The sequence below is a fragment of the Galeopterus variegatus genome, unplaced genomic scaffold, assembly GCF_000696425.1.
Source record: "Galeopterus variegatus unplaced genomic scaffold, G_variegatus-3.0.2 Scaffold4893, whole genome shotgun sequence".
Taxonomy (NCBI): Eukaryota; Metazoa; Chordata; class Mammalia; order Dermoptera; family Cynocephalidae; genus Galeopterus; species Galeopterus variegatus.
Window position 1 is genome coordinate 101888 of NW_007731004.1, and position 14755 is coordinate 116642.

General features: G+C 37.0%; 1 protein-coding gene across 1 annotated transcript in view; it reads left to right on the forward strand.

Moving 5' to 3' along the window:
- The window catches only part of LOC103603966 (uronyl 2-sulfotransferase), a gene marked incomplete at its 3' end in the record, with an annotated part of 78271 nt that overhangs the window by 47801 nt on the left and 15715 nt on the right, over nucleotides 1–14755 (forward strand). Inside the window, exon 3 of the mRNA XM_008588548.1 lies at nucleotides 10529–10684. Within this exon, the coding sequence (XP_008586770.1) occupies nucleotides 10529–10684 (156 nt within the window). The remainder of the gene's footprint in view (nucleotides 1–10528; nucleotides 10685–14755) is intronic.

Genomic DNA, 14755 nt, shown 5'->3' on the forward strand with positions numbered 1-14755 from the left:
GTGGAAGGAATCTTAAAACCTCCATCCCCAAGGACTTCTGTTTTGTAAAAAAATGTATTTTCCTTATTGAGAGGATTGGGTTGGGTTTTCTGTTACCAGCAGACAAAAGCATCCTTGTATTGATGTATGGCGATATGACATAACGCAATCATGGAAGTTCTTTTGCTGTGTTTAAGCCAGTTGTTTATAGATGCCGCAGCTTCTCAATTTCCTGCCATCTTTCTATGCTCAGTGGGTATGAGGGGCAACACCAACACCAGCCCAGAGAATTGATGAATTTTGTGTGGTGTGTTTTCCTTGCATATCACACATGCAACACACACACACACACACACGCACACACACAAATATGAAAATGCCAGGAAGCCAATTCTATATAGCTAAATCAAACATGGAGAGCTAGAACATTCTATATTAATGCAAATCAGAAAGAATTGGGTAGGTGTACTTGGGCAAAGGGAGAATGACTATCCCCTTGAGGTTATCCAGTTTCTACAGATAGCAATGCTTTGTTCAAATGCCATGTTCTCTGTGAATCTTCCGTAAGTTCCCAACGCTGAGTTCATCAACTCTCCTGCGCTCATGCCACTGAATTCATATCTTGAGTGGGGCACTGACCACAGGGTATCAGACCAATGGTGCCAGTGTCAGTGTTTGGTTCCCTTATTAGATTGTGAGTTCATACCAGGCAGGGGACTTTAACCTTTGCTGTATCCACTCATTCAACAGCTATTAATTGATTGTCCACTGTGTGCCAGGCATTGAGCTGGACCCTAAAGATACAATAGTAAGGAAAAGCAGATGTGGCCCCTACAGTCATGGAATTTAGAGGAGGAAACACACAGGAGTCATTGAAAAATCTTTTCCCTTATTGTTATACCTAGTTGGAGACAGACAGTCAGATAATCACAATAATCAATTAATGTCTTGCCACTAATCAAGTGACAAGCACTCAGTAAGAGCTCAATAATTATTTATCGAACTTGGTCACAGGATTTTCAATATTCCACATGGCCTCTTATCCTCCCAGAGGCTAGCCCCAGCATGCACTCTCTTTCCAAGCCTCTGCACGCATTGTACTTACTGTCTCATTGGCCAAAGTAGGTCATGTGGCCAGGCTCCTTCCATGTGGAAGGAGGTTGCACTGGGCATGGTTATAAAGAGTGTCACTGGGTGGGGGCTGTTACTGTACCAATCTGCCACACTATTTTAAATTGTGGGTTATGTTATTAGAACTTCAAACTCAGCTAGGGAATTTAAACAATGATCGTTTGAGTCCAAGAATAAGTTTATTGCTACAGATTCACACTCAAGAAACTAAAACTTGATTCAAATTGAAAAGGCATTTCAAATGGAAACTAATAATGTGATTCACAATGAACAGTGTATCTAAGCTTTTTGTCTTAAAATCTTCACACAGTGCTTCAGTGAGAGAAAGGAGTGTTGGCATCCAGGTGTGGCTATTCCCCCAGCCTTTATGCTACTTAACAGTGAGGGCAGCCTTCCCTCATGAGGTTCGTAATGAGAATAATTGACTCTTTTCCCCTCAACATCCAGTGGAGACCATTCTAAATTGAATGGCTGGCCCATGCTGACAATACCTATCGCAAATTATGAAACCTCCAATCAATAAACAGAACTTCTCCGTTTGCATTATAATGCATGAGTTTTTAGATTGGTCTCAGAGTGTAAATTCTTAACTAAAACAAAATAGGACAAATATAAAGAAATAAAGCTTAACTTTAGAATCTGAAGTCTTAAAAGTCTCTATAAACTAAATTGTGTATGCAAGTTTGGAGCGATAGAGTCAGTTTCATGACTTTCAGTGCAGGGAACCTTCTAATTCACTGTACTTTTCCTCATGTAACATAACAAATAACAGGTTTCAAAATATAATGAGTGTTAACAAAAAATTGATAGACTTCTGTTATAGTCTTAGGAGACAACCAAAAGAGCATTCTTTACAATAATAAGTATGACAGCATTGGTTCTAAAACAACATTTAATAGTATTTTTACCCCATCAGTCTATCTGTTAATAGGCAGATACTCTTTATTAATTATCTACCATGCACATGATAGACCCAGATGGACTTGTGAAGGATTTATGGCTATATTTATTTTTCTATAGATAGCATTAGACATGGAACTGTTTCAGGTAGGAGCAGAGGAAAGGGAGAAAGACTATGGTTCAGATTTGGCACAGCTTCTGGGAAAAGATGGGTTATGAATAATTAGAATACAGGGATGTCATTTGAGAGTTGTGGATAAAAAGAGCTTTCTATTCAGAAGGTGTAACAATAAGGGAAAAGATTCTTCAATGACTCCTGTGTGTTTCCTCCTCTAGAATGGAGGAAGGGAGCTCGAGGGGCAGGAGAGATGATGGTGATTAGAAAACAGAGATGCATCAGGCAGAGGACCTCAGGTGGCCTGATGGGCAAAGGCCAGTGTGAATCGCTACCAAGCTCTGGGAGGCTTTGGTGATGTCAGGGAGCTTGAAGAGATTAAAACTGTGGAAAGGAAAAAAAAAAAGATAAGAAAAAGATAAAAGTAGATTCATTACATGACAAGCCCAAACAAGAATAGGACAAACTACAGAAATGCCAAAGCTTTCAAAACAGAATGGTGCACACCCGTGAAGCTGGAACCCCTTGTATCAGCACAAATTACTGGAGCTTTTTCTTTTTTTCATTGTTAATATATTTCACAAGAAAACATGGTAAAATCTAGTTTTAATTGTTAAGGCATTTCCAGCTTATATCTCAGTAACAATATAGATCAAAATTAATAATTTAATAGCTTCAGAAGAAAACATCATTTATTGGGTCATAACCCAATCCTTCCCTTTACAGATGAGGAAACTGAGTCTCAAAGGTATGACATGACTGGCTCTTAGCACCACATTGTCCTAGGAAACTTTAATATGAGGATTAGCTGAATGGATTTGAACTGCTCAAAGTTGTGTTGATGTTGAGTAGCAGAACTGTTCCTCAATTCAGGCTTTGCAAAGCCCTTTTTCCATCCTTGGTATGATTAACCATGAAATAGAGGTGCTGTAAAATCACAAAGTGTGATTTTATTCATCAAAGAAGGTCAATTCATATTTGGCATAATATTAGTGCTAAGGGTCTAATGCTTTGACAATGTTTAGTATAAATTTCAGTTTCAACTACACATTCAGTTCACCAGCATACCTGTTTTCTAACCAGTCTGGGTAAGTACACATTTACTGTAGTGTGAGTATACTTATCAGGTTAATCATGACTGTGGACTATGGGAGGCAGCCCTCGGCTCACCTGTGAGACCCAAAGAAGATACAACAGTGCCCTTTGCCCAGACTCCCCTCCAGGATCATGCAGGCAACCCACTCTGCCACCTTAATCCCTCAGAAGGCTCGAGGATTGCCGTAGCAGAGGCCCCTGGGGAGCTTATAAGAGATAGACTCCTGATCCTCACCCTAAACTTTCTGATTCAGTTAGTCTTAGAGGGGGGCCCAGAAATCTGCATTTTTAAAAATTCAAATATACAGCCATTTGGGAACCACTGCTTGTAAGATACTATATTAGATATAATTTTGCAGAGACTTAAAAGCAGCATTGATGTTAATTCTTCCAACAATACCAATCCCCAGAAGAGACCTATAATCATAGATTATGAAAGTCTTGATCCAGACAAGGTTTGCTTTTTACCTAGATAGTCTTCTTTCTCCCCTCCCCATTCCAAACAAGGGATAAGCCATTGAGCTTGTGGATGTCATCTGGTGGTAGTTACTGTTGTGCTCAGGATTTTGGAAAGACTTCTGTTTATTTGGCATGCTCTACACAGGCATGTTGGGCTCTGGGGATTTGTGGCATTTGCAGAACTCACAAGGCAGGCAACATAAAAATATATAATTCATAACGTGAAATATTTTGGAGGCCCCTTCACTTTTACAAATTGGCCGTAAAATAGAAACCACAGACATAACATTCATGTAACCATAGTTGCCAAGAATGAAGAATCATTTAGGGAGAGAGGGGCGGGTAGGGCTTTTGGTGTATACTTCTCTATAGAGCACCCAAAGGAGGAGTAAATATTCTAAGTCTGTGTGCAACTGATAATAGGAATATTAAAGGGAGAGATGGAGTTCTTTGTTTGACAATTGGCAAACTTGTACTGAAGAAAATGAAGGTTTTGAGGTTGATCTTAAGAGATCTTTAAAAGTCTTTTCACAGTCATTAAGTTTATTATTTAAGGACATTTGCTTGCCTTGATAGACATTCCAAGTGTATTGAGGATTTCATGTATATTTTACTATGTGACTTACTGCTTCCTGCTTTTTCCTGTTCCTAGTAGAAGTGGTCCACGGTATCCGAGGCAGCTGTCTGCCGTGACTGCCTGGGATTCATTAGGAAGAGAGATGAAGGGAGCAGTGCATCTGCTACCTTCTCCCGTGAGCTGTGCTGACACTCTGGGCACTAGAGTGTCATTAGCTCACTGGAATGAGTCCTCAGGAAGGAGAACGCGGCTAACTGGCTCCTGTCGGTTCTGCTTGAGCATCCCGGGGACTTGGGTAATGGCTGAGTTGTGACTGGTGATGATGGTTGTGATAGTTGACTGTTGAAAAATAGCGTGTTTAGTGAGATTGGATACATGCAAGACATAAAAATGGAAATAGCATCTCTGCCACGGAAGTCAAACTGAAAATCCTCTTCACCGTTTGTATCATTGTATGACGGGGTCAGGAGAGCTGAGAGCTGGACTTTGGTTGTTATGTGCCACTTTTTAGCTTTGTGACCTTGAAAATGCCAGGTGATCTCTCTGGGCTTCAGTTTACTCATCTAAAAATAATTATAATATCTACCTCACAGGGATTTTGAGAGGACAAAATGACATAACATAAAGGAAAGTTCTAGCCAAGTCAAACAAAGATTGGGATCAGGTGGGGATGACAGAGGATGGGGGTGAAGGGGTATTGGGAGGTTGGAAATTGAAATGGATGGATTGTTCTAAATTGCTTCTGGACCTCGAACCCCCTTGTTCTGAGAATCTATATGGGGAAGAGGGGGCACACAGGGGAGTCACTTAGTTGCTATTAATGATGCTTAAGCCATTTGATAATTCAAACTCTTAGAGAAATGCATAGCTAGAGTAAAAGACAATTATGCTCTTTAATTTAGCATAACAAGGATTAAGAGTTTACAGGGCACAGAGCCTATGACAGAGTCAGCCCTCTATAAAAATCAGTCACTTTTTTCAACATTCTCCCAGAAAGTACACTTCAAATAAAAGATGATGATGACTTTTAAGTAGACCTTCAGAAGCAAATCTAGAGTTTTAACAAGTGCAGGGTGAATCAACTTGTTCATTTTAATAGCTTATCCAACATCAACGCATTGACTTAGCCTGTCTAATCTGCCAATTTTCAGTGCATGACATAAGTTCTTTTAGAAAATGATTTAAAAGCCCCACCCTAAATCTGAGAGGGGTTTATATTTGTGGTAATGGATGATGCATCTTTAAAAGTCACAAAACTTATTCCAGAGACTTTATTTGAAAACGTTTCCTAGCTGTCTCTTCATATCATATAGGTACATATTAGTGTTTAGAGAAATAACAGAAATGGAGTTGCAGCAGGGATGTTACACTCTCTTTTCAATTATTATTGTAGATACAACTGCAGGAATGATGCAGGGATTTTCATACTTATACAAGTGTTCTTTTAAAATAACGAATATTTATAACCATTCGTTGGGAGCTTCCCACAAGACCAATAAAAATTTCAAATTCACATCTTTTTAAAAATGAATCAACCAATAACCTAAAGGTAAATAGCATCTTTGATTATTAGTGAAAAGTATGAAATAGATACTAAGCCTTCTACCAGCAATTCAGGAGAAATTAAGTGATTTCAGCTAAGTTTTCTAGGTAAGTGCATCAGTACTTCATTGAAATCGTCTAATATGTACCTGCTCTTTTGAAATAAAGCACTTACCTATGTAGTAACTCACATGTGTAACAAATTCTCCCTTCCCGTTGTGTTGTGCAACAAGACAGGAAAAAAAATACATCCATTCCAATTGTTGAACAGTTTATTTCTTTTTAAAAAAATATTTTTAACATTTGTGCATATTTGTGGGGTACACTATGTTGTTTCAATACATGCATATACTGCACAATGATTTACGTAGGGTAGATAGCTTGGTTTTGTACCCATTAGTACTGAACAGTTTATGTCTATGGAGAAATTAAACTTTGTGTTTATGTTGGCAGCTTGTCACAACAATAGTTTATACCCCAGCTGGTTATTATGGATAGTCCAACTTATAAATGCTATTCATATCATTACATTAAACATGAAGCCTAGTTCAACCGTCCTGGCCATAACCTTATACCTAAAAACATAATTGATTTCTCTGAATATCTGAACTTCTACAGTAGTTGCCAGAGAACAGACCAACTTATAAATGCTATTCATATCATTACATTAAACATGAAGCCTAGTTCAACCGTCCTGGGCCATAACCTTATACCTAAAAACATAATTGATTTCTCTGAATATCTGAACTTCTACAGTAGTTGCCAGAGAACAGACTTCTGGGGAACTCACTAACTAAATCATAAGTAAAAATGACCTGTTATAACAACTATCTTTTTATGTCGATGACTTTTGTTAGCATTTGGTCAGAAGGGTGAGCTATATTTGGAGATTCTCTTGGTTTCACATTTTAGCAGAATCATTGTGTTAATGAATGTTAAACAGCACCTTAAATTCCTTACGGCAGCCAAGAATCAGTCTTTCAAGGCCCTTTATATACAAAGCACATTCAAGGCACTGTGAGGACTCATAATAGAGGATACTCACTGGCCCTAAAAAAACAAAATATTGCTCATAACAAAAATATATGGAAGGATTATATAAAAATGGTACATGTCCAGTGATTGGTATAGATATCTTACTGCAAAGACAATTAGCCTTTAAGCTCCAAACTTATGAATGCTACTCTGCACATGAGATATTTCAGGAAAATAAGTTAATCTATAATTAAAAAGGCAAAAATTCAAATGGCATACTATAGGCAAGTTTGGGGTATATTTATGTTTTTATAGTACATTGTATTCTTTAGCTTTGTGCCTTTTTATGACCTTCTGTTATGGCTATGTGCTGAGTGAAGGATTCCTTTGATTATCATTTGTCAGTTGGTCACTGCTGAGCATTCAAAGTGAAAATAATATCTTTATTGGGGATATAAATATTTAATCATAGATGCTTTTCACAGTAGCTTCTCAGTATATCAAAATCATTGTCACTGAGCAATTAGAAAAGAAGAAGAAATAATAGGCATCCATATTGGAAAGGAAGTAAAACTATCTCTGTTTGCAGATGACATGATCTTGTATATAGAAAATCCTAAAGAATCTACACAAAAAACTATTAGAGCTAATAAATGAGTTCAGCAAGACTTCAGAATATAAGAACAATATAGAAAAGTCAGTTGTATTTCTGTCAGTTAACAATCAGTCCAAATTGAAATTAAGAAAACAATTCCATTTGTAATGGCATCAAAAAGAATAAATTCAACAAAAGGAGTATAAGGCTTGTATACTGAAAACTACAACACATTGATGAAAAAATCAAAGGAGAACTAAAGAAGTAGAAAGACATCCCATGGTCATGGATTGAAAGACTTAATATTGTTAAGGTGACAGTAGTCTCCAAGTTGATCTACAGATTTAATGCAATCCTTATAAAAAAAATCTCAACTGCCTTTTTTGCAAGGTATTGGCAAGCTGATCCTAAAATTCATAAGCAAATGCAAGGGACTCAGAATAGCCAGAGCAATCTTGAAAAAGGACAAAGTTGGGAGAACTCATCCTTCCCAATTTCAGAACTTATAACAAAGCTATAATAATCAAGACTGTATGATGCTGGCATAAGGATAAACATATAGATCAATGAAATAGAATTGGAAGTCCAGAAATAAACCCGTACATTTTTGACAAGGGTGCCAGACAATAAATTGGAGAAAGAATAGTCTTTTCAACAAATAGTGCTGGGGCATTTGGATATCTACATGGAAGAGAATGAAGTTAGACATCTAGCTCACACCATACACAAAATTAACTAAAAATGGATCAAAAATCTAAAGCTATAAAACACTTAGGTGAAAACATAGGTGTATATCTTCATAATCTTGGATTAAACAATAATTTCTTAGCTATAACATCAAAAGCAAAAAGAACTAAAAAAAATTAGATAAGTTGGTCTTTGTCAAAATTAAAAACTTTTGTGATTCAAAGGATACAACAAAGTGGAAAGACAACTCACATAATGGGAGAAAATATTTGCAAATCATGTATTCGCAAATCCATAATATACAGACATTCCCATGACTTATGATGGTTCAACTCGACAATTTTTCAACTATACCATGGTGTGAAACCATCATGATTTTGACGTAATGTACAGCATTCAATAAATTACAAGAGATATTCAAAATGCTATTATAAAATAGGCTTTGTGGTATGTGTTTTTGCTCAACTTTAGGCTAATGTAAGTGTTCTGAGCATATTTAAGGTAGGCTAGGCTAAGTAAGCTATGATGTTCAGTAGGTTAGGTGTATTAAATGCATTTTTGACTTACAGTATTTTCAACAGTATGGGTTTATTGAGACATAACTGCATCGTAAGTCAAGGAACATCTGTATACAGAACTCTTAAAACTCAACAGTAAAAAGACAATTTTAAAATAGGCAAATGATTTGTATAAACATTTCTTCAAAGAAAATATACAAATGGCCAATAAGCACATGAAAAAATGCTGAATATTATTAGTCATAGGGGAAATGCAAATTAAAACACAATGAGATACCGTTTCACACCCATTAGGATGGCTATAATTTTTAAAAAAGGCAGTAACGTGTTGGCAAGGATGTGGAGATATTGGAATCCTTACACATTGCTGGTGGAAATATAAAACAGTGCAGCTGTATTGAAAAGTTTGGCAGTTCTTCAAAAATTAAACATAAGGTTACCATACAATTCAGCAATTCCACTCCTAGATATACAGTTGTCCCCTTATACTCAGTTTCACTTTCCATGGTTTCAGTTACCTGTGGTCAACTGAGGTTTGTATACACCATACAATTCAGCAATTCCACTCCTAGATATACAGTTGTCCCCTTATACTCAGTTTCACTCTCCATGGTTTCAGTTACCTGTGGTCAACTGAGGTCTGTATATATTATGGTATGTTGAGAGATCACGTTTACATAACTTTTTATTGGTATATTATTACAATTATATATTGTTATCATTGTTGTTTTTATTAGTTATTATTAATTTCTTACTGTGCCTAATTTATAAGTTAAATTTTATTATAGGAAAAAACATAGTATACTCATATATAGGGTTTGGTACTATCCCCAGTTTTAGGCATCCACTTGGGGTTTGGAATGTATCCCCCTTAAATAAGGGGGGACTATTACATACCCCAGAGAATTGGAAACACATGTCCACACAAAAACTTCTACACAAATGTCCATAACAGAATCATTCACAGTAGCCAAAAAGTGGAAACAACCCAAATGTGCATCAATTGGTGAATGTATAAACAAAATACTGTATATCCGTACAATGTGATATATGAAAGAATGAAGTATTGATTCATACGACAACGTGGCTGAACCTGGAAATACATTATGCTGCGTAAAAGAAGCCAGGCACGGAAGTTCACATATTTTATGATTCCATTCAAATGTGCATCAATTGGTGAATGTATAAACAAAATACTGTATATCCGTACAATGTGATATATAAAAGAATGAAGTATTGATTCATACTACAACGTGGCTGAACCTGGAAATACATTATGCTGCGTAAAAGAAGCCAGGCACGGAAGTTCACATATTTTATGATTCCATTCGCATGAAATGTCCAGAATCCTATAGACAAAACCCTAGAGACAGAAAGTGGATAAATGTTTTCCAGTGGCTGGAAGTAGTGGCAGAAATGGAAAGGGTACGAGATTTCTTTTGGGGGTGATGAAAACATTCTGGAATTAGGTAGTGGTGATCATTGCAAACTTTGTGGATATACTAAAAACCACTGAATTATATATTTTAAAAGAGTGGATTTTATAGTATGTGAATCATATCTCAATTTTTTAAATTACCATTTTTTTCTTGATAACTTGACAAATTAAGTTGTCCTCATAAAAAAATAACTTGCAAAAAATATTATCATTAAAGCATGCATTTATATATTTCATTCCTAAGAAGAAACAAAAGAAGCTTGGTAATTAATCTTGTCCACTGCGTGAAATTTTACCAGTCTTTGGTACCAGTACGGATGGAGAGAGAGCACGAACAGCATTTCTGTCTGGTTATACTTTGAAGATAAATAATAGTTCTTCACTTCTGTTCTCTCATTAACCTGGTATATGTTTTTCTCATTTAGATTTATCAAACATGTATCGTCTGAAATTGAGGGGAGAATGGTAAGTATTTCGGTACAGGCGTTTCACGGTTGCTCTCTCGTTCTTCCGGCAGGTACTACCTTTCCCGAGCCAGGTGGTGTACAACAGAGTAGGCAAGTGTGGGAGTCGCACTGTGGTCTTGCTCCTGAGAATCTTGTCAGAGAAACACGGATTCAATTTGGTCACATCAGACATTCACAACAAAACCCGGCTTACTAAAAATGAGCAAGTAAGTGGACTTTGCCCATCATTAAGTTGTATTTTGCTTCAACTCACTGGTGTAATTACTGGGTACCTTATAGGACATCCTTCAGGTTCCTGCAAATGCATACCAGAGTTTCAATTTCATGCCGTATTTCTGCCAGAGTGTGGAAGGAAATTTAAGTCAGGGTTCTGCAGGAATTCTGTAAACCATGAATTACCCCTGAAAGGATACTTTTATTAAGACGGATGGAGGACAGTGTACACTTGTCATTGTCTATTTAGGTAAAATTAGCGATACGGACATCTCAGAGAGTCATACCTCTGAACTGTAAATAATGCTGATATCTTCACAGCCAAAATGAGACAATTTTCTTTTAATGTTTCTTCTTCTGCGTTTTTGCACCAGTGTCCTAAATCTTTATGGCTATGGTAAAGAGAAAACCCTCTTTGGGCCAGGAATACAATTGATTGATGGGGGATGTGAGCTTCCTGCTATGGTAAGCTCAGAGGATATGAGGCTTCAAGAGCACCATCTGGAGTATTCAGTGGTTAAAAAAAAAATTACCCCTTTCTCAGGATCAATATTGCCCTAAGATAGCAGAGCCATACAGTGGACATGCTGGTGGCAAGGTAGGAAGGAGTGCTGCCCTTTGTAAACCTGCACAGAGGTAGGGACGATAGTCTCCCTGGAGGTGCTTCACTAATGTAGAAAAGTTAGACATAGTGTTCTCATGGTCATTTTACAGGGGCAAGTTTCTCAGCCTGGTCTCCAAACGTTGCTTCTGTCCTCTTAGCTACTTGGGGTGAGCAGCCACCCAGTGAGTGGTGCAGTGGGGGAATTAACAAGGCACGTGGCTTACTATCAGATTGAGATCATAATTATGAAAATTTCCACCCAGTTTCATTTCTTTTGGACATAATCCTCACCTTTGAGACATTCAGAACCTCCAGAGTGAATCTCATTCCTAATTTGCTAATCCCATCTTTCTCTTCCATCTTGAGGGAAACTGGGACTGTTAAGACAGTAATACAGCCAACAGTACTTGTCCTAAAGCCAGTTTTGTTTAGTGTCTTCCATAATATAAAGATCAAAATGCCATTTCCTTTGAAAACTTCCATTAAAGAATCTCTAAGTATCAAGTTTAAATAGTCATTACCAGTACCCATAATTAATAGTCATCATCAATCAGCAAAAAATATTTTGAGGTTACAGTTTAATAGTAGCCTCTCCAAAGAAAAAATTATATTTGGTGACATTTAATGATATCACCTTTTATGCATAACTTTGTTTAATAGGGGTCGATTCTCTTTGATTTCCTTGCTTGAGGGAAAAGCTAATATGATTGGACGGGTTATGCCCTTTTAACCACCTGAAAGAAAATAACTACAAATAAGTTGCCTGTGTTAACATAATTTTATTATAATTATTAAATTTGGTTTTGCTTTGAGTCTAAGTCTTAGTGCCTGCTTTTCAGATTATATTTAAATATTCCTATGTGTGGAAACTATGCTCAGCTCTCAGATGAAACTAGATTTTAGTTCCTACTGCTGAAGACACGGTGTGAACAGCCCGGAGAGAGCAGGACAGAGATAACTACAGGATTAGACATTGGGATGTTCAGCATTGTCCTAGAAGAGAGAACAAAAAACATAATATTTAATTATGCTGTGGGATTTCACATTAATAAACCTACTTTGTTTCCTATGAGGAGCAAACATGAGAAAGTAAAATACAATTGTAACTGTGAATGGAATAATTTAGATTAAAAATTAACAATAATTTATTAACAGTGTATAGATTGTTAGATCTGGAAAGGGTTAAAAACAAACAAAGTAAAATACAATTGTAACTGTGAATGGAATAATTTAGATTAAAAATTAACAATAATTTACTAACAGTGTATAGATTGTTAGATCTGGAAAGGGTTAAAAACAAAGTCTTCCTTGTCCTGTAAAATATAGGTTAGTTCTCATCTGTTTGGAATGGTTGGCTTGTCTGGAAGCCAGAGAACAGACTAGACAATCTTTTAAGGTTCTTTCCAGTCGTGTGATTCTGTGATATATTTATACAACTTCTAGCATCATCTGTGTATTGTGTAGTCGAAACATCTGATTCCTGTGGTCAGTGTGACCGAGAATATATATCATTACTTAGTTATTACAGATTCCTATTAAATTATAAAGCAAGTTTATAAACCTAAGGCAAAGGTAGATAAGGTAGAAAAACAAACACACAATTTTGATGTAAAAACAAATGTAACGACAGTGACCATCACCACTCTGCAGCCCCTCATTTGCTCTGGCCTGCAGGGACAGTAGCCAGGAAATGATATGACAAGGGGCCATGCTTGAAGTAGTCCAGCAATGTTTAGAGAAACTCTTTTCTTTGTTCTGTGTATCCCTTTTACTAAAGTTTCAAAGTGCATAAAACAAGCAGAGAAAAAATATTATTTTAACTTAATATATTCAAGAAATAGTCCATGGTATGAATAGCTCCTCTTCTTGGTAATGTATTAAAGGAATAAGGGGGAAATGATTTAGGAGACTAGTTAAAATTTTATAGTTGGTGGTTCTCACCCTTAAACAGTAGAACTCTGAAAACGTGTTGCCATGGAAACATTGTTCTCTAGAGTTAATAACAATTCTGCTTCAGGTGCAGTAGGAGTTAAACAGGCTCTTGTGGGCTGGACTCTATCCATCCTGTAGAACATTTATTTCTCTATGAGAAAATGGGTTCCAAGTTCCAAACTACTGACTTACAAATGAACTTTAGAATAGCAGTCATGTATAAGACTGGAATTATCTCTACCATTTCATTCATACACAAAGCCACTTCTCTAAGCCAGCGTCAAATTCACACATACATTTCTCCCTGGAGGGTAGCTGTCATCACACACACACACACACACACACACACACACACACATGCACACACGCATGGACGCACTCACACGTGCACACTCACAGCCCTAAATTTCAAAAATCTATTTAATGAAACAAGACACCAAAGGGATTACTAAAAAGGAAAGAGAGCGTGAAGACACCAAATGTTAGAATGCCTGTAAAAGTCCCGTTACATCTGCCCTTATAGAAATAGAAACACCTTTGAAGTTTATATTTTGGAGAATGCCTCAACAGAAGACTGTGGACAGCTGCTGTGCACGGCGTACCGTGCAAGCCCCTGATGACATCATTTCGTTTATGCTCTGAACCAGATTTCAGTTTCTTGGGCTAACTTATATGATCTCTTGGAAAATGGAGATTGTATGCAGTTTTTGAAAGATAGGGACACTTTTCCCAGAAGACACAGGGTGCGATTGCCAAAAAAAACTTCATAACCATTAGTGTTAATGGTCTGACACTATCTTTCAGAACATTGCTGAAGTACAGTAAAGGTCACTGTGACACAGGCATACCGCAGACATAAGAATCCACAATTATTTCATCCTTATTGGAGAAGGGCAAAAGTTGTTGGCATATGAGCCTAATAAAAGATTGAGAAAGCAAATAATTTTACTATTTCTATTTGTACTGAAACCGAGGATTACAAATTGGAAACAGCACCTATTACGAGCTAGTTGTTTTCCTTCATTATTTAATTTAACTATTTTGGGCCTAAAAATATCCCAGCATGTGGGTATGATTCCCTATTTTTTGTATGAGAAAACCAAGACAACCAGATTAAGTCACTTTCCAAATATAATATGATTATCTGTGGCACCTGGCCTTGAACCTAGGCCCTCCTGAAGCCAAAAGCCATTCACATAATGCGGTGGTTGTCCTCGCTGGCGCACAACAGAACCTCCAGCAGGGCCTTTCAAAACCTAGAGTTGCAGTGGTCCTTCTCCTGGTGATTCTGGGGCAAAGCCCAGAAAAGTTTTTTTTTTTTTTTTTTTTCTAATTACGATGCAGTCAGGGTTAAGAAGCCCTGTCAAACCCGTCATGTCAGCATTTTCCTATGCGTGTTTCTGAGAATCTTAGTCCCTAAGACAGTGAAAATGAGAAAATACCATGGTTCAATAAATTTGAGAGATGCTGTGTTCTTTGTCCCCCTCTAGGAGATTTGTGATTATTTGCATTTTAAAGACCCTGAGAA